Source organism: Erpetoichthys calabaricus, chromosome 18 (genome assembly GCF_900747795.2).
Source record: "Erpetoichthys calabaricus chromosome 18, fErpCal1.3, whole genome shotgun sequence".
Classification (NCBI taxonomy): domain Eukaryota; kingdom Metazoa; phylum Chordata; class Cladistia; order Polypteriformes; family Polypteridae; genus Erpetoichthys; species Erpetoichthys calabaricus.
Window position 1 is genome coordinate 25,219,955 of NC_041411.2, and position 20,929 is coordinate 25,240,883.

Consider the following 20,929-nt stretch of genomic DNA (forward strand, 5'->3'; position numbering starts at 1 on the left):
GGCTCAGTAACTGAATAAAAGAAGAATTTCATCTTCTTCTCTTTCCATTTCCCTGTAATTTCCATAAAACTGCCCTGCTTTTGAAGTAAAAGCAGTTGTTTCTAAATATTTGGAATTTTGACTTTGATTTGCTCACATTGGCATTGGCATTGGCATTTTTTATGACACTTAATGAACACTTTAGTCCAGTAATAATTGATTGACTGGCTGAACAGGAGAATCTTGGACGTGTGCAATAAGGATTGAGCATCCTGACATAAGGGGACACAATGTCAATTTATTTATATAGCACATTTAAAACAACATAGGAATGCTGTGGCCAAAGTGCTTTACAATAAAAGAAGGAAAAACATACAATTAACATAAATAACATAATAGAAATACAATAAATGAACATAAATAAAATAAATAATATATAGAAGCAAGATTACATAACCACAATGAGGAAACCATCAGTATTACTGAAGGTCACGGAAAGCAAGTGGATAGAAATGAGTCTTTAATCTTGTTTTGAACAGTTCAATTGTAGACGACTCCTTTATGTGATGAGGTAAAGCGTTCAACAGGCGAGGAGCAGCAGCTGCGAAAGCCCTGTCTGTCCCCCATAGTTTTACACTTGGTACGAGAGACAACAAGAGACAATTGACCAGAAGATCTAAGCACTCTAGATGGCTGGTGTAAAACACACAATTCAGATAAATAGACAGGAGCAAGCCCATGTAAAGATTTAAAAACTAGCAACAAGATTTTAAAATCAATTCGAAAACTGACAGGCAGCCAGTGTAAAGAAGCTAATATTGGAGAAACAGAATCAGACTTTCTTGCCCCAACCAGAAAGCGAGCGGCAGCACTCTGGACCAACTGTAATCTGTGTATCAGGGATTTGCTAATCCCAGAATACAGCGAGTTGCAGTAATCAAGGCAAGAAAAGATAAAAGCATGAGTAGCTTTCTCAAGATCCCTAGAAGGTAAAAAAGGCTTGATCTTACCTAAAAGACGAAGCTGGAAAAAGCAACTCTTGACTACAGAATTAATCTGTTTCTCAAAAGAGAGGTTACTGTCAAAAATAACACCACGATTGCGGACTTGAGGTTTGCAAAAGACAGAGAAAGAGCCGAGAAGTCCAAGACCAATTTGGGCTTTAGCTGATGGACCCACTATAAGCACCTCCGTTTTATTTTGATTCAGATCAAGAAAATTATTAGCCATCCAGGATATTAGTTCAGAAAGACAGTTGTGCAGTTGATTCATTGCAGAGTTGCAGACAGGAATATAAACCTGTGTATCATCAGCATAGCTGTGTTGTGAAACTTGGGGTAAGTCAGGGGACAACCAAACTGCAACAAGATCCTAAAATTTATTTTAAGATGTATCTGTGATTAAAGCCCCACATTACTGTGTATAAAGAGGGATCAGGGGCCACCTACCAAAGTCCACCTCTTTTTATACAGGGGCTCCAAAACACCCCCACAGAACCTCATCAGAATCCAAACAAGCCTTTGTAATAGAATGATGGGGCAGTCGAGGAGATGGGGACAGCAGAGTCCAAAAATAAAACAGCACTTGTGTCTTCAAGAATCGCTGAGCATGGACTGACCTTTCGTCTGCTTCAGTGATCTCTGTTTGTTTGCTGAGTGTTTAAGAATACGAACAGGTGGAGAGAAGCCACAAACGAAGTCAACATGAAAATGTCAAAGGGAGGCGAGTGGTGACATCCATCATGGGCACCCAGCGGGTCACCGTACAGTCATACAGCATCCCTTATGGCTCGTGTGCCTCACGCTGTGCTATTGTCTAATAAAGTGATGCTCCTTGTGACACTCCTCCCTGCCACCCAGTGCATGTCTCATCGCTAGTGCAGGAAAAACGCAGTTTGATTTGTCAGCCTTACTGGCTGCCTTCCAGCCAACACCAATAAATAAAGGCGGAACTCAGCCTACGCCCTAACAGACTGCTCCATGAACAAACGCGTTATCTGGGCTTCTCATTTTCAGTAACCTGAGCAAGAAGGATGTGCAGAATGATGATCACCAGAGTACCCAGAAGGACACCAACAGCACCCAGACAAGCCAGTTTCTAGGCATACTATATGAGTGAGCTTAAGAACGTGGGCTTGCATCCTTAAAAACTACAGATTGTGGAGAATGAATAAATTAGCAAAGGCAGACTTAACACACTTGGAAACAGCTGTCCAGTTGGTGTTTATCCACCTGTGCAGGCCACGCAGGAGCGACATGTCAAGACAGCAGCCTTTGACTACTCCCACTCTCCCTGCATAGCCGGTACCACACCCCAGCCTGGCTATGTGGTCAAATTTTAAACCAGTTTATCCAGATACACCAGCCGTAAATCAAAGAAAACACTAAAAACTGATTATGCCTGCATTTTTTTTTAATAAACAGGTTTTGACATTTGAGGTTTACAGCACCTCATTACTCATTAAATAATGTGCTCTTTGCAAGGAAAGTAAGGAAAGCGCTATATAAAATGTTTCCCTCATACGCAATTAAAAAACCTGAATAAACTGAATTGTGTCATGACCACGCATGTAGACTATGACAAGAGGGGCTCATCTTTATTGCTATTTAAACTCATTCACTTCCCAGCTAATGGCCAGCGCTGCTTTTTTACAGCATTAAAGAGTCTTGAGTTCAAATCCCAGCTTGGTCATACTGGTGTGGAGTCTGCATGTTCTGTCTGCGTCTCTGTTTCTGAGATCCTTCCACTGCTACCACATTTCCAAAGACATGCAGGTTAGGATGACTGATGTGGTGTGTGATGGACTGGCATCCCATTTAGAGTTGATTATGGCTTTATACTTGATGCTGTCAAAATACAGCACTGCACAAATATGCCTGCAATTTTAGAAAATGAAAAAATGGATGCAGGCTCAACAGACACCCTTATATTAAGTGACTTACTTTATAACAACTCCAAAAACACAAGTAAATTGATCATACAATAGTTGCAAATAGACTCAATCCTCGTTATTAATAAGTGTTTATGTTCTTGTAAAACCTTGCAGAAATGGAAACCACAGATACTGAAGCACTGATCCTATGGGAACAATGGGGTTAGGTTCCAGGTGGACCCTATTTGCAGTACACTTTTGCTACCTGTTACCATAAACACATAATTCTGTGTACTGAAAATGAGCTAAGCTCATCACAACACATGCCAGTCCTATGCATTCCTCAAGGAGGAGATGAGCCAGATCAGGACTGGCAGGGGGAGATGGAGTTGGGTGGATGCACAGCCTTCCACTCTGGCACCCTTGAGGCTTGGTAAGGATCTTCGATTACAGAATTATGGCTTTTACTTCCTATACAGTAGATAGTGAAGTTTGATTGTCGTCTTTTTGCTCTACCCGAGGCCAAGAGCAACCCATTTATAACAGCCAATAAGCGAATCCGCTGGAATGGAATCCACGGATATCAAGGATCTACTGTACCTGCGATGTGGGGTGACGCATGCTGAATGACTTTAAGGAAGGTAAGAACAATTACAGAGCCTGCGGACGACATGTAGTCCAAAACATGACAGGCTTTCCCAAGGATTTCTCATCTCCATAGTACAAGTTCTGCATATTCAATGTAAGCATTGACGATTTGAGCCAACACATCGACCGACTTGTGTTTGAACACGCATTCTTGTGCGCTACAGTCCACTGTTACTATCCTTAAGTCGCAAAGTCAGCATTTGTTATTTTAATTCAGAAAGATTTTACACTCAGGATTATAGGTGAAAAAAGAAGTGTTTAAGTTAATTAACATAATATTCTCAACCCTGCTTTATGCAGTTCATGGCCTTGGGGTGCTGAAGCATATTCTAGCAGCATCAAGTACAAAGCAGGAACCAACTCTGGTGCCTTTCCATTGCAGGGCCTACCCTCACACTGGGCTCTATTTATAATCCTCAATCAAGTTAGCATGGATGTCTTCAGGATGTGGAAGGACAAACACAGCATCTAGAGAAGAGCCACAGTAGACACTGGGAGAGCCTACACGGTCCACACAGACTGGACCAGGGTCTAAATCTGAATCCAGCACTCGGGACCACTGTGATTCTACATAGCGGACTTTTAATACTAATTACTTTTTTTATCGTGTTTGGCAGGACGTTGAGCCACAGCGGCATTTAAAGAAGGCACTTACTTGTGTTGTAAGCCGCCGGCGGCGGCCCTCTTACCTTATTATGAAAGTGACTTCTTTACGTATTAACTGACCTTAAGGAAGACAGCAATAATTATAGAGTAAGTGGATGACGTGTACAGGCACTCAGTAGAAAATGTGAGTCGCTTTCCAAATATTCTTCTCTCCATCAAAAGCAAAATTATTTTGTAACTCCTACGTAAATGTGTAGTGAATTAAAAAAAAAACATAATTCACACAAACAGTAAAGGAATAATGCATAAGTTATTCTTGCCCATACCCCTATCCCCCAATGGGTGGGAATAATTAAGCTGGCTGCCTGTGGTCTTCAAGGGCCATCTATTAACATTCCTTTCTTTGTACTGTGCTAGATGGGAAAATTATGACCACTTGTCGAAGGTGTGACACTAGAAAGGAAAGAGTGACATGTTAAATCCCACTGCTGGCTCACTGTGTAGCACTCCACTAAGGATGTGAGCCACTGGAGTGTACAGACAGCAAGTGTTTAAAGTGGGGCTTCTATGCTAAGGTGCCATAAAAAGTACACTGTACTCACAATTAACTTAAACCGAGAGGATACAGATTGTAATTGTAAGCTATAAAGTTCTTGGGATGGTATTCATCAGAAAAGATATTTAAACTGAAGCGGTTTTATATGGTGCCTTACACACTGATTACATTCCCAAAATGCTATACAATGAAGCCAAAATTATGGCATTTAATAACAAGCAAAAAAAATCACAGAACTAAACAACTGTGGCATTGTGTGCTCTGAAGTCAATCTTGTCACATGTGTTAGTGTCAGCCAAATGAATGAATGAACGCAATGTTCGCTTTGTGTGAAACCTACACTCTTACAAATAAAAGGTGCCACAGTGGTTCTGCGGAGCCATGCCATAGAGGAACCATTTTTGGTTCCCATAAGAAAGTTCCAGAAAAAACCCGTTATTTATTTAGATATGTAACAGTAAATAACCCTAAATACAAATACTAACAGGTTATGGTTTTAAAAAGGACTCTTGCTGCCATACAGTACCACAGGCTAAGTTCAGGTTTTCTTAAATCTGTTCGCGTACTTTTAGGTAGCCTACCATACATAAAAGATGTCATGACCCAACAGGAAGAACCTTTAGTTATCTAGATCAGTAAACCATTCAACAACCATGAAGAGATGACAATAGATTTGTGAAATGCCAATGGACTCCTGATATTTAAAGCACAAACCACAACACAAGCTAAGTTGAGGCTTTCTTGAACTGTAAGTATTTTGTTAGGTAGCCTACCAAATGTTAAAGATTTCTATTTTAGGAACCCCGCACAGAATTAAATGGTTCTTTAACAAGCAATGCTTCTATGAGGAACCACATAGCCCAATATAGTGCCATTGCTTTCAAGAGTGCGTCCAATTGATTGATGACAAATATGTGAAACTTGGAATTCTGGTAGGAGCAAAGCCATTCTTCTGTGCCAGGGCAGTCAACACCAAGAAAGTTTAAAGGAACCCGAGTGCTCTTGTAAATGCTGAAGGGGCTAAGGCACGGGATTTTAAGGCAGCTGGCTCATCCCCTAAACTCAGACTTAATGGTGCAACTCGGGGAACGTCACTGCAGCTTGTAAAATGTTTGCGTGGATAGGTGTAACACGATGATCTTATACATCGCCCAGGAGAACTGTTTCAGTTCACATCCATTCATATCTGCAGTCACCCAGGTATGTACTACACGATGCATTTTAGTAGACAGCAAGTACACCCAATGAATACAGGAAGGGTGGGAAAAATCTGGTAAACAACTTTAACATTTATCTTGTTTCAAAGTCATTACAGTTGTAGAGGTGCCATCTTGTGAGACAACTATGACAAATGTGAATACTCAAGTCTTCATTTAAAATCATTTTGCCATAGCAACTTAACTTAGAATAAAGTGTTAACACTGTTCATCATGTTTTGATTAACCCTGTAAATGGTGCCACCCCCCTTGTCTGTTAGTCACAGTTCAAGCAATACTCCTAATCCGCCCTTCAGTATTTTTGCGGAATAATAGAAGTAAGCTATTGTTGATTACAAAAGGTAAGTGATGTACTTCACTTGTAAGAACAAGGCAGTGTCTGCACTCATTTTCTGTAATTACTGTATGGTAATCTTAATGATAGCGTAGCCTTAATGGTAAAGCACTTTGACTGTCACTGTAGGAAACACAGATTGACAGAGCGGCAGATGTTGAGGGTAACGTCAACTTTCATGGGTATAGCACCACTGCTTTGTGGCTCCAAACTCTTAACAATGACGGTGCCAGAGCGGCTCTTCAGAGCGATGCCACAGGGCAACCATTTTTGGTTCCCAAAAGACCCGTCAACATGAAAGTTCCAGAAAAAAGCTTTATTTGTTTTGATCCATAATGGTCTCCATACAGTAAATAACCATGAATAGATAGTAACAGATCTGTAAAATACCAACGGGTCATGATTTTAAAAGGACCCTTGCATATTACAATACCACAGACTAAATTCAGATTTTCTTAATCTGTTAGTGTCCATACATTAAAGATTTTTTTTTCTTCTTCTTCTACATATTAGGAAGTTTTTCAAAACACAAAGAAGCAGCTTCATATGCAGAGAACCCTTCCCAGAATGCAATGGTGCTTTGCCAAGTAATGGTTCTACGAGGAATCGCACAACCCAGTGAAGAACCATAAAATGCCATTAAGGGACCAGTAGTGCAGTAGGCCAGCTAGCAGGTTACTAACAGATCAAGAAAACCTAAATTTATCCTGTGTTATTGTATTCATCACTGTGTGACCCTGAGCAAGTCACTTGACCTGCCTGTGCTCCACAATTGGAAAACCACAAGAAATGGAACCAACTGCATCATAAATGTTGTAAGTCGCCTTGGGATATAGGCTTCAGCCAAAGAAGTAAGTGTAAAGTAAATGCATCAAGAGTCCATTTAAAATCAGGAACCCACTGGTACTTCACAAATCTGTAAAAACCTATTCATGGTGATTTATGGAGCCAGTTACAGATCTAATGGGTTCTTTCTAGAACCTTCTTGAGGATGGGTCTTTTGGGAACCAGAAATGGTTGCCCTATGGCATCGCTCTGGACAGCCACTCTGGCTCCTTTATTGTTAAGAGTGTTATTGGTCACAATGTTAAAAAAAACGTGAGCTTTCATTCTAAATCTCAAAACAGTTGCTAACTTCCCACCGTAGTATACAGCACCTTAAGAGGCATCCTGTTAAAATACTTTAGGTTTAGTCCTGTTATTAAGACGCCTGCTGAATGCTATTATAAAAGCTAAATTGCTGATCAAAAATCTTGGACGCACCTCCTGTTCATCGACTGACTGTTTGCTGATGCAGTACCAAAACAGAATAACAATCCTCAGCCTCCTATTGAGCCATAATCCCATTTACCACTCCTGCTGCTAACCTACGCCCCATCATTATCTCTGTAACGAAGCAGACGTCTGGCTCTATCAGTATGAACACAGCACAGCTTTGCTATGCCATGGCTCCACACTTGCACAACAGGCATTTGTTTTCTTTATCTGAGGAGACGAGTTCTCTAATCCAGCATGTATCCAAACTTGCACAAGTCACTGATTTTGCAAATTTTGCACCCCTGCAAAAAAAAAAAAAAATAATGGTCGTGAAAAGACTTTGCCCTGTTTTGGCAGATGGACTCCTGCTTCAATCGTCACCCTAGATTTCTTATCTTAGTTGGTCATGAGTTTTTCTATTTAACTTTAATTTGAAGGGATCAGTATGATAAATGATAACAACCAAAAAAAAAGGTTGTTTCGCAAAAACTAAAGGCCAAAACAACAACTGTCAAAGATTAAGATGCTGAATCTCAGAAAGTATGTCAGCAGTGTCATATATTCCACTTCTCTTAGCCAACAAGCAGTGACATATAGCTTTACTTATATGGTAGGAGTCGTGCCCACCACACCTTATTTATTTTATATTCCTACAGATACAAGACCACTTCACAAATTAAAAAAAAGAAAAACACTCACAGAGGCCTTCCTATGAATCAGATGATGAACAGTTGCGGTCCTTGCATGAGAAATCTTGCTGAGCTGACGAGCAGCCAAAAGCCAACCCATATGCAGACTTGTGATGAAAAACAGCCCTGTCCATACTCCTCAGTCAAGCCTCAAACTAACTGATTCACGCCAGCCAGCCAGCCAGTCAGTCAGCCTGCCTCCTTCATAGTGGTGGTGCACAGCTAAGCCTTCTTCAAGTGTAGCTCACACATTCTTGACAGCATACCTCCACCTACTGTATCTTGTGGAGGCTCCTTAGAGTTCTGACATACAGTACATCTGTCACTCTAGACCAGTGTTTGCAGTGGGAGCTGTCAAGGCACTGGCGTCCCTTGCTAAGATACCAGTAATCAGTCTTATCCAGACACCCAAGTCCAGTCATCCTTCTTCTCACTGTTGCCCTCAAGGCAATTCGTAGGCCAGGTCTTTGATCTTCCTCTCAGTGCAGAGAGGTGAGCTGGAAAGTCCGTTTCGGTCAGCCCGTGCCTCGCCTTTTTCTTCATCTCCCAGAAAGTCTCCCAATTTTAAAATCGTCCCATTTTTTATTAATCCAAATCTCCACTGTCTCCCCGCTGTGCTCAGCTTAGCTCTGCTTTGCTTTCCTTACAAACTACTCCTCTCCAACTGTCCATTCAGTCCCCCTATGCCTACGTGACTGCCGTTGTTTACCTCCTCTGACGTGCGCCTCTCAACGTGTTGCAAACACAAACTCGGAAATAACGAGAGCGAGAGATCGCGGCCAGTCCCCGCAAAGTCTTACCTGCACGATCCCGTCCCCAACTCTGCCCACAGCCCCTCATCGTGCAGCCCACTCGGGGAACAGAGCTCGGAGGTTAGTGTACTGCCGCCTCTGCTGCCTCTGCCATCTCTGAGAGCCACTGCGCGAAAGCGTAAGAGCGTTTGTCGGGGGGGTGTGAACGTTGGAAAGCGGTGCTATGTGGCCGGCAGATGGCGCAGCTCGACTCCTTCCGTGCAACAGAGCGCCACGGTCTTTGGAGAATGTATTGCTCAAGCCTGAACAATGACATGCATGCACAGGAAATCCACTCTACAGGTTCATGCATTTATAATAAAATGAAACTTTCCAAGCGTATTAGTTGTACTTTTCTTCCTTACGTAGCACAGCAGAAATCAGAAATCTCGCACGAAGCGGTAGTAATGCGGATCGGCGAGTTTAAATCAGAACAGGAAATGTCCAAGAAAATCTCAAATAAATAACATCAGATTAGGAGAGATTTGGTGCATGAGACAATATCGTTTTTTTTAATTACTTTTATTGCCTTACAGGGTCCGGATGAACTACAGCCTATCCAAGCAGAAACCATCCCTGGTCAGGAAGCCAATCAACTGGAGGATGATGGAGGATAGGTAGATGATGGAGGAACTACAGAGTAACAGGTGGGCACTCCAATATAAAATCTGACTATAACTGCGATGCATTCATAGTCTGTGCGGGGATTTCTGAAAACTGTGAAACTACCAGTACATCGATAATATTTCAAAGTGTCAGAACTGCAATAAAAATGTTATATTGGTGTTTGATACGAGGTGGGAAAGGGCACTGGTCTGGGCACCTGTCTTTTGAACTATAAACAGATGCAGATTCCACTGGCGTTCAAAAGTTTGGAATCACCCGGAAATGTTCAGGTTTTTGAACAAAATGCCTGCCTTTTTATCAAAACGTCATTGTATTAATTCAAAAATACATTCAAGACATTATAAGTTTTGCAAATGGCTATTACTACTGATTTTAATTTATCACTCACATTAGACTGCAATGCCCCATTTTGATCAGCCATTCCTTCAGATTCGTAATGGTCAGCCTTCTTACTTTACTTTTAAATTAGTCATTTTAAAATGCTAATTGAATATTACAGAAACCTTACAATTACATTTGCACTGTCCAATCCCGTTTTTCTGTTCAGTGAAGCAAGTAAACTGGGTTACAAGGTACTGCCATTCCAAAAGTTCAACAGTACTAATGCAATTAAAAACAGGGCCAGCTCTAGCTAGTCTTTCAAGTAATAGCCATTATGAACATTAGTAGTCAATTAAAACAATTTAATGGTATCTTAATAAAAAAGTATCAGTGTCTATCAAAAACATGAACATTTCTGGGTGATTTCAAATGTTTCAAAAACAGTGTACTGTATGTTTAAAGTGTATTCATCCATACATCTCTCTCTATCACATCCATACATCTCACTTCTGGGTGCTATACAAGCAGCAGCCTTTTTAAAGAAACACCGTATTTCTCACTGTTTTTCTCCTATTTTCCTATTTAATTAATTAATTAATTTATTTATTTAATGAGCTTCTGTAAAAAGCAAAATTTCCACTGGGGACAAATAAAGTTCTATCTATCTATGTAATCCTGCCAACTACACTAAATTATCTATCTATCTATCTATCTATCTATCTATCTATCTACATGGAAATAATGAAACAACTAACATGGCATCATGCATTAGATGGTGTATAACAATGGTAACAGACCAATCTATAATCGATACATTCATTCATTTTCCAAGCTGTTTATCCAGTTCAGGATCATGGGGCTGTACCGACCCGTTTGCAGATTGTGTTGGTTTCCATAGCTCAAAGAGGAGAGCTCAGCAGCTTTGAGAGTGGACTGATTGTGGCAGGGGCTTCAGTCATGGAGCTCGCTCAGATCGAGGATAGGATTTATTTCTACAAGGAAAGGTAGCCAAGCTGATTTTGGCATGGAGGTCAGAATGAACAAGTAAGAAGTTAAACCCCATAACTTGATGATTTGATTCAAGCAGTCATAGGCAGCTTTGGACCATTGGACTGGAAATGTCAATCTAAGGTGGCAGGAGGAAGATTCGTTAAGAGCAATCAGCCGAGAACCTCACAGAGAGAGGGATACTGTGGTTGGGTTGCAGTGCATAAACTGTTTATTGTATGGAAAGTTTTAAGTTTGCGGGTAAAGTATTTCAAAGAGTATAATCCATAGAAACAAGTCGTCTGGTGCAAGAAGTCATCCTTTATTATGCTCTTAGTGAGTTGACAACTTTGGTAAACCCCTAGACAAGCCTACAGACCCAAATTCCTGTTTGCCAGAGTGTAGAATTGTGTTGGCTCTGTTAAAGAAGGGGTGCATTTTTCTAGCATGCTTTAAGTCCACTAATTCACTTAGAAGATGACATAAATGCTAATAAATGCAAAAGCATTTCTATGGCATAGAGTTTCTGTTCTGATGAAATAGAACCCTCTTGGTTGACAATGGATGTGCTTAGTGAATTAATTATTGAAGAGCAGTACAGCGATGTAAACATTCAGCGTGTCCAGGTCTAAACCTAATCAAGCACTTTTGTGGGATTCTGGAATGGCATCTGATCCACCACTGAATGACCCAGTTATGAATTCCTCATGGAATAATGGTGTCACATCCATCCAAAGCCATTCCTCATGCTTGCAGAGTTGATGTCAAAAATCTTCTGGCAATACCATATTAAGGCAGCGTATATCAGCATATAATAACAGAGAGCACCCTTGAATGCCAGCCTAACCTGATATAGGAAAAAGTCCATATTAGTAAAATATATAACATTCTAGTAAATATTCACAAAGAAGACAAAAGGACACAAAAAAGGCACAAACACAATAAACTACCACAAACCCTGGGCTATTTTAAGAGCCTACTTACACAACACCAGAATGCCTTTCAGTCTGTGGCGACAGCCTGTCTTCTTATCTCCCGTGCACTCTTGGTCTTTTTCTCCTCAGGCTGTCTTCTTTCTTGCCTTTACATTCCCCACATCTGAGGATCATGCCTGGGAAATATCTCAAATTGGCCCCAGGGTCAGGTAAACCCTTCCAAGCACTCCCACACCCTTTTAAATGGATGTGCATCCTGGACATCTCCAATCTAATAATCACCATGGCCCACATATTTATTGTTCTTTATCAGGGACACTTGCTGTATCTGAATAAAAAGGGAGACCTGTACGGTCCACAAGGCCTCATCCACCTCACTAGGTTTACCACCAGAAATAGAGGAGCTGTAACATACAGAAAGTGGATGAGGAACATGAAGAATGCAAGGTGGACTACTATAAATGAAGCAAATGACATTAAAGAGAAAAAGCACCATATTACATGCCCAGAAAACAGAGCAAAGAGCGACGGGCAGTAAAAGGAGTCAGGGACGGGTGGGTAGTGGCAGTAAAGGAACTGACCCTGGAGTCTGAAAATGGCAGAATTCTGAGTGGGATGGAGATACAATAAAATAATTCCATGAGACTGCCATTTGTATTTTAGCAAAAAACTTGTTAAAGAATTCTAAGTCTATACTCATTGAAAATCACCATACAAAAATAAATAGACTTAACAATGAGGAGACCTTGAACAGAGTTTTTAAGTTAGTACCATATCCTGTTTCTAAAATAGACTTGTTTGCAAGTGGTCAGGTGGAAGCACATTTATAAATCTGCATGTGAGTCAGTCATAAGGTTTCTACTGGAAAAAGTGGATTCAGTAACCGAAAAGATGGAAAGCACACACATTTAGAGGAAGGAGCTCAAACAAGTATATGACTATAAATGCTCAAGATGGCCTATTTATTTACAGCCATTTCCTGCAACTTTCCAGGGAACTATGAAGGTGTTTGTAAGGTTTCCTCATGTGGCAATTTTCTTTAAAACATCCTGCTGACCGAGAGATGTACAGATGGCAGAGGAAGTGCTGCAGAGACCGGAGAGTGCCAGATTGAGGCTAAAGCGATCAAAGAGCACATTCATGGGGAGAGGGGTCACACGGTGGACACATCAAACTGAAAAGGAAGAAATAGAAATCTGTGGCTTTTTATGTGACGGAGTTCAGAGTATTTGGACTTTAAGAAAAAATGCCTTATTTATTATCAATATTAGCTTCACTACATCAGCAGCTACACAGGGACAATGTAGCAGTGAAACAAACCACAGGAAGTTGCATTTTTTCAGTTAGAAAAACTCAATGCAGTAATTTCAAAACTGTATGGAACGTACACTGTTTAGGAGCACGTCACAGCATACAGCAGGGATTTCAGCTTCAGCTCCTGGAGGGCCACAGGTTTCATTCCAACCACTTTCTTAACTAGTATTCAGTTACTGCTGCTAATAAAATGTACTCCATTGACTTCATTTAGATTCCAAAACGAAGGCTGCTAATTGGCTAAATTAAAGAAACCTTACTGAGCTCCTCCAGGTCAAAAAACAGGATGTCCTCAGAAAAAGAAAATAAGCAATATTAGAAATGTCTGACTTACCAGAGCAAATTCACTGCCAAGCAAAAAAGTAACGTATCGTTAACAGCAAGAATTGGATTATAATTGTAAATGTTGCTGCAGAGAAAACCTGAAGTCAGTGTGATTTGAGATGCTTTTCCAAATGTTTTACCACAGGGTATCATGGGACTTGGAGTTCTTTGGCTCAGCCCTGTTGTGTTCTGTGGGTGCCACCAGGGGGTGCTGTGGGGACTAATTCACGGGGCTATTGCCTCACCTGGAAGTGCTCCCAGGCCAAGCCTTTGGGACAGTGGAAGTACTTATGAGGATTGCCATAGCTCAAAGAGCCAAAGTCAAGAGGAAGGAGGATAAAACTTGCATGGAGGAGGCATTCACCAAGAGAGAGAAGACAAAGTATTGTTATGTGCTTGCTATTTGCTGGCCGTATTGTGCTTGGTGTGGTGGGAAACACTTATTTGAAGAATTTCCCAAGAATAAACCTCTCTTTGCGCCTTTACACTTGTATCTGTGCCTTTGTGCCTGGTGTTTGCGGAGCTGGAGTGCCCCAGTTGCCATCATTTATAAATAAATTGTACTGAAGATCTACAAAGTTGTTAAGAAGAATGTGGGAGAAAGTCAAAGATTTGACCAAAGTACATCTTGTTTGAGTGGATGTTATTAACAGAATCAAAAAACAAAATAAGCAAAAGAATAAAACTGTCTTTATGAAGCCCAATTTTAGTATTATTATCTTGTCATTGTTTATTGGCATTAAAAATGAAAGTAAAGTTTCTAAAGACAAAATAAGTACATTCATTGTGAAATGTGAGTATACATAATTAAATGTTTCATGGAACAGGTTTTGGTTGATTTTTTATTTATGTACTTACCTGCTTACTTTTTCATTTCAATGACACCGCACGGAATGTGAAATATGCCTTGAAATGAAAACAGTCAATTTGACTTGTCAAAGTTGAGAGAGTGGGCTCTTGTAATTAAGGTTTTGTGACCGATGAATTATTGGTAGCACAGGCATGAGTTTTTGGCCATCAAGTGCGACATTACAATAGATGCCGACTCCTGAATGATGAAACGATGACTTTTTGAATTAAAGTAGCAGCTGTGTGCAATCTTCTCAACTATTTTCTTGCAGTCCTGTTCACCAGCACAGTCACAACAAATCAAACATTTTTTTCGAAGATTAACCAATCAAAAAACAGTACTCACTGGAGCCCACCTTCTCAACTTTCAGGTCTGGTAGGGGAGCATTCATTGGTACAGCGCGTTGCCGCACCCACCGAAACGGCTCGGGATCGCGTTTGGCAATCCCCCCCCCCGCAGACACGCAGTCCAGTCCCAACCCCTGGAAATGACCCTCTATCTGCCGCAGCCAGGTGTTACGTGGGCGTCCCCTCGACCTGGTCCAGCCACTCGGGTTCTCAACAATTAAGATCCTGCGCGCCGGATCGCCCTCGGGGAACCACGCCCCATGGCCATAGTGCCGTAACTGACGCTCCCCCACAGTGCAGGTAATGTACCTCATTCGGGACTCCATGACCCACGGCTCATTTGACACAAAGTCAAACCAGCAGTACCCAAGAATTCTCCGAAGTGACATAGTACCGAAGTAATTTTAATATTCACATATTTTCATATTATTATCGTATTGCACTTTGTATTTCTTTTATTTATTCCTTCTTTTATTTAATTTTGTCCACAATATTCTTTCACACGTTTTAACCGAAATGTCACCGCCCTCCTGAGAATTTCAGAGGCCCCCTCTACAGAATTTTCTCTTAGCACCGCCCATAGGCTTGCTATAATTTTAGAGGCAGGGACCAATCATAGCGCGCGTTTCACATCGGGCTATTCGGGTGCCGCGCTGGTCTGGCAGTTGATTGTCTGATACTTCGGGGATTGACGTCATGAAGACGACTGTACTAAAAGAATACAGAAGGACGGCCATCTGATGTTAATGTATTCTTTGTGGACAGCAGTGGAATCTCCCTTTGTCGCATCAGTCACCCTCTACGAGCACAATACTGCTGTGTTTGAGCGGTAGATGGCAGCAAAACGCCGGCAATAATCAATAAAGCGCATAGAGCCGCCTGCCGACAGAACACGGAACTGTCGCTGAGCCTCTTAACCATTTAAGGGATGCGTATTTTTGCACACAGGAACATACAATTTGCATATACAGTATACCAATTTTAATAATAGGCACTGCTAATTTCTACAGGCTGCGCCAGGCAGAAGAGCCATAGAAAATTTACATTTCACATACACGCTCACTTCTAGCGGTTCATATCAAATTAGTAGTGAAGATAAGCTGGATTCTATTTAGGCTGTAAAAATGAGAATTTTAGAGGGGAAAGATAACACGATCCAACTGGCATTAAAATGACCGAGGGGATAGAAAGTCTCAAATCAAGCTACCCCCTCATTGGTACCTTGCAGACAGAATACCCTCATAACCCCCCAATTTATTAACACAAATTAGAAGGCCATGTGTGCCACAGTACTGTCGCCTTCTCGCTCTAGGAGATTGACTTTGATTCCAGGGCAGGTCACGGTCTACATGTTTTGTTTTTTCCTTTTGGAGAAAAAAAAAAAAAATCCCCCTTTGGGTAATTAGCACCCTGAAAATGCCAAACATGAGTGTAAGAAACTCATGTGATGAGATGGTCTGCTGTCCTGTCTGGATTGGTACCTTGGAGCCAGTGCTGACCGGATGGACAATGGCTAGCTGCAACTCGGAACTGAAATAAAACAGTTAGAAAACAAACATTTTGTACTAAAAATCTTCCATAAACCTCAAAGAGGTTCTGAAAACAATTCAACTGCTTTGCAAGAAGCAGGAAATCACCCATGTTTTGCTGAGTAAGCGAAGGGAAAACATTGACCTTAACTTCCAAGAGTGCGTTGGATTCCGTTGGCGTTTGATATTCTAGAAGTCATTATTTTTAATGTAACTCATGACAATTACTAACAAAATACTACCAGCAAGATAAAAGAATCCAGACATGCAGTGTGTCATATGTAGCTCAGACATGGTTAGCTAGGTACAATATTTAAAACACTCCAACTGAATATCGAATGAGCACATGAATGACTGCCCTGGCCAACAGTGGAAAAAAGCAACAGATAAGAATGAGCTTCGAGATGCTTCATCTACCTGCCCTTAACCAGAACCTAAAGCTGCAGTCACATTAGCATTCACATCTCCTAACATATTCATGACGAGGACAGCCTCTGTACAATCACGTACAGATTTGAACTGTTCATCAGTTCTTAAACTTCCAGTAAGATAGCCACCTAATCTAAAAATAATGAAGGGTTAGCTGATGGCTCATGACTATCCTGTTGTGGACATTTTCCAGTTCCTTCCTCCTTTCTTGTATTTTAGGTTAGCCATGATAAATGTTTCACATGCATGCATGGTTGCATAGTGGTTGGCACAGCTTTCCTTAGAATGCCAGTGTAATGCCACAGTATTCTAGGGTTTTTTGGTCCACATCCTCAAAACTACAGGTTAGGTTAAATGGCTGCCATAAATTGGGCTAGGAGAGTGACTGTAAGAGTGTGCCTTGTAAGTACCGGACGATAAATAGGTCTGATAGGTGAAGGTTTTTAGAACAAAGCAGATGATGGAGAGAATACTTTTTGAACAGTTAAGTCACAAGCAGTTTATATGTGAAGCATTCACAATCTACATAAGCCAGCACTAGGGAAGCTGTCAGAATTCAAAACTAAATGACCATGTTGCACCAAGTCACTGCATTTAGGTGAACGAAGAGCACTTTAATAAACTTGCATACACATTAATAAAAAAAGATATACTCTTTAATATAAATCTACAAAGAAATAAAAAAATGGAACAATTTTTTTTGCAACTAAAAACAAGCTGTAAGCATAAAATTGAAGACAATTTACATTAATATCAGAGGCATGCCCCAAACTTAAAAATCGATCATTGGTGTTCACTGTTGGACAACTGCCACACAGCGGACTCCTCCGAATCCAGATACACTGTAGTGCTGCCGCGAATCTTGGATTATTCAGTCCCATTCATCGAAATCATCTTCAGAATCTCCCATGTCATCTTCATCTGTGAGGGGAAAGGCAGGGTGAAATGGAGAAGACTGAAGAGAAACGAAACAACTTCATCCACTGAAATGGGCGGAGAGCAGGCAATTACTAGACGGACGTTACAGGGCTAGAAAAGGTTTTAGGCATCAAGCAATAAAAAAAAAATCCTTGAGTATAGTCTGTTACTGCTTGTTGTAAAGTGGAAACAAGTAAACAAGGCTGTATAAATCATGTCAGCTAGTTAGATATAAACTCATATTTGGCATTAAACCAGCAGAGAGAAAGACACCCATCAGCACCAGACTACTACAGAAGAGCATAATTAAAAGTTGAGAGCTGGCGTTGGATAGTGCAGAGCAGTCCATACCTTAGCTGGGACTCCTAATGGAGGGATTTTTAAAATAAATTTGTGTGTGTTTCTATCTAGAGAGAGTGCAATATAGATATACATAGACACAAATACACAGTTAAACACAGGGTTGGCTAGAAAGTGGTTGTGAGGAAGGATGTCGACAATAAATTCACAATCTCTTCCATTAGAGGCCAAGTGTGAGAACCCCCCCTCCAAGGTTTACTTACCTGAAGAATACATGGCTTTTTGTCTTTTCTGTATGACCTCCAGAAGAGCGTTGGCAAGGTCCCCTCTTTCTGGTGATGGTAGGACACAATCGGTGGAGTCAGTTTTGGTAATCTAAAGACATAAAATTCCACCAATAATCATTTTTATTTTCTGTGGAGAATTAAGAGCAGCAGTGTGCGATTCCAGGTTGCCAAGTCAAACAGATATTAGCTATTGCAGGTTTTAAATGTTATCCAAGCTCAACTAAAAAGGTTTTATAAATACAAATCAACCACGTCCAAACACACTGCCGACTACGCTACTGAAGAGTCTCACTGCACAGATCAATAATCTGAGCACAGATCTAATTATCCCAAACTTCATTCACAAAAGAACTCAAAGGTAGAAATTTCTCTTTTCAAAATTAGAATGATTTAGAAGCAAGAAAAAAATGCGATCATCTATCCTGGCCATTTGATAACTAGTAAATGTTTCACATTTTAGCAATCATTTTTGTGTTTTCCATTATTTGTAACATTTTTAGGGGCATTCTCATACATTCTAGTAAATGGATCTAAAAGACAACCAACAAAACCCACTCACCGAATACCCAACCACTTAAGAAAACCCTTCATCCTTACCGATTTCAGCCGGATACCCTGCTTGATTTGTTCAAGGACTGTGGCTCGGTGTTCCCTGGTGGAGCCAGACTGCTTCTCCCAGTTTTGCAATTGGGCATCCACGGGCACTGCTGGTAGTGGAGGAGCAGCAGGCAGGGCAGGTGGAAGGAAAGCCACTGGTGGGACAACTGGCGGTGGAGGAGGTGGAATTGAAGGAGGAGGAGGAATGTCCTCCTCCAGAAAAAGCATGTGAATTGGCGGCCCCCTAACTTTCTGGGACCATGAAGGGGTCCTTTTTTCTGTGCTAGAGACTGGCAAAGCTGGAAGTGGTCCCTTCTTTAAGGCCAGTGGCGTCTTAAGTTTAGAGTCCAAGGTGGAGGGGCGAGGAAAAGGAGGAGTACTTGTTAAACGCGTTAAGTGACTTGGAGGGAGAGATTCTGAAAGAACAAGAATGTAAAAGACACCATCAGGCTGTGAAAACAAAAAGGTAAAATAAACCAGCAGTTTATGCAAGAAAACTCTCCCCGTACTGGAATTAACACCAATGATGATATAAAGTCAGAATCAAGTTAAGATCTTTAGGTATTGTAACATTCACTAGATATTCCTTGCACCACAAAACACCCAACTGCTAGCAGGCCAAAAAGCAAGGAAAATTACAAATTGACACCCATTTTCGGTAAATGGAGGACATGGATACATCGTGTGACAATGAGTGCTGCACTTTTTGTATGTGTACAATCATCCTCAACCTCTTCATATATCCATCCATTCTGTACCTACATTAGTCAGTCATAGGATCAATTTCATTATCTCCATTACCTTAAAGGCGGATATACACAGTGGCGTACAAAGCCTAGCTTTCAAATAATCCTGGACAAACAGCATACTAGTGCCTAATATGAGACAAGCCATAACAACTTGTAATTATAGCACAGTGTCCTGTGGATACAGTAACTGCCAGTATGTAAGGAGTGTACATGCCCCTCTATTCCAGTAGTCTAACAATCAACCAGCAGTCAAGAGTTGTTCTTTCTTAAACTGGCAATACTGAAAACATCAAGTCCATACACCTCCAAATCTTTCTCCCTCACTTATTCCTCCATCCCAGTCACCAGCAGAAGACTCGACCGTCAAAGCCCTGTGCCCCTCTATCAGATTTCACTTTACACGGCCTCAAATCTTTAAATCTGAAGATCTAATTTAAAGTAAACGTACTAACTTTAATATCGATAATATCAAACTCTACCTACTTGTTTTTACTGGCATGTCCTTGCCCGCTTGCTTTCACTCAGTAGGGGTGCCCTGTTGTCCCGTGGCAGGCTCACCACAAAGTGGTTCTTTGATCTTTGAACAGATCATAATATATGATGATTCTGCCAAGGAGGTCTAACCTTTGTGCATTCTCTCAGTTAATCATTGCTTCCACTTCTAAAATTAAACCTCAAGTGTGGCACAACATTTTACTACGGGACATTCAAGCGCAGTAATTATGTTATTGCACGTTAACTGGATGGTGACCAATTAATCCTGCCAGGCCAACATCCGTTAACTCTACATTTGTAGGCACGTCACACGACAGAGTGTCAGCAGTCATTTTCAGACCTGATCTTTGGCTCTCACGTGGCCAAGGGGTAAATAAATAAGAAGTGGGCCACCTTAAGCCAGTCTTGGCATTCTGCAGGTTGCATAGGCCCAGTTTGCCACAAAGCCAATGCTTGCCATTATTTGAACTTCCTCAGTCTACATCAAGAACTTGATAAAGGTGTGTATTTAAGACGACACCAGAGCTTTTAAGGTTCTCACCCAACACCCTCAAATTTATAGTAGTCATGAATGGTGCAAATTTTGCTATCGACTTCCTCCATTGCTTACTACCTGTCAGGGATGCCTGTAAATAGAGCAGGGGTGTCGAACTCCAGGGGGGTATTTTTCGTACGTGGATTACTCGTTTAGCCGGATGTAATTGTTGACGATTTGGCCTGATCCTGGATCTGTCGGTTTTTTGAAACTCTTGCTGGAAGTGTTGTCATAGCAACACATCCAAATCCGCAAACCTGCTCGGAGCAGGTTTGTTCTGCGTAAACAAGGATTAGTTTACACACGTGATCAGTGACGGTGTGGAAGTCATCCAGTCAGGGCTTCGCTGTTCATGAATGAGCGACCAATTGATATTGATGTGCAAATTATAGGAAGAGAATTTCATATAAAGAGGGTTTTGCGCGATCGGTAAGAT

General features: G+C 41.1%; 2 protein-coding genes across 2 annotated transcripts in view; both read right to left on the reverse strand.

The window, feature by feature from the left end:
• pfkfb4b (6-phosphofructo-2-kinase/fructose-2,6-biphosphatase 4b) overlaps nucleotides 1–9,119 on the reverse strand; it is an 85,613-nt gene extending 76,494 nt beyond the window's left edge. Inside the window, exon 1 of the mRNA XM_051921392.1 lies at nucleotides 8,959–9,119. Within this exon, the coding sequence (XP_051777352.1) occupies nucleotides 8,959–8,998 (40 nt within the window). The 5' untranslated portion in view covers nucleotides 8,999–9,119. The remainder of the gene's footprint in view (nucleotides 1–8,958) is intronic.
• Nucleotides 9,120–17,246: 8,127 nt separating this feature from the next.
• The window catches only part of LOC114668817 (actin nucleation-promoting factor WASL-like), a 32,540-nt gene continuing 28,857 nt past the window's right edge, over nucleotides 17,247–20,929 (reverse strand). The window contains exons 8-10 of the mRNA XM_051921394.1: nucleotides 18,715–19,130; nucleotides 18,094–18,205; nucleotides 17,247–17,533 (exon numbers count right to left, since the gene is read on the reverse strand). Coding sequence (XP_051777354.1) covers nucleotides 17,484–17,533; nucleotides 18,094–18,205; nucleotides 18,715–19,130 — 578 coding nt within the window. The 3' untranslated portion in view covers nucleotides 17,247–17,483. The remainder of the gene's footprint in view (nucleotides 17,534–18,093; nucleotides 18,206–18,714; nucleotides 19,131–20,929) is intronic.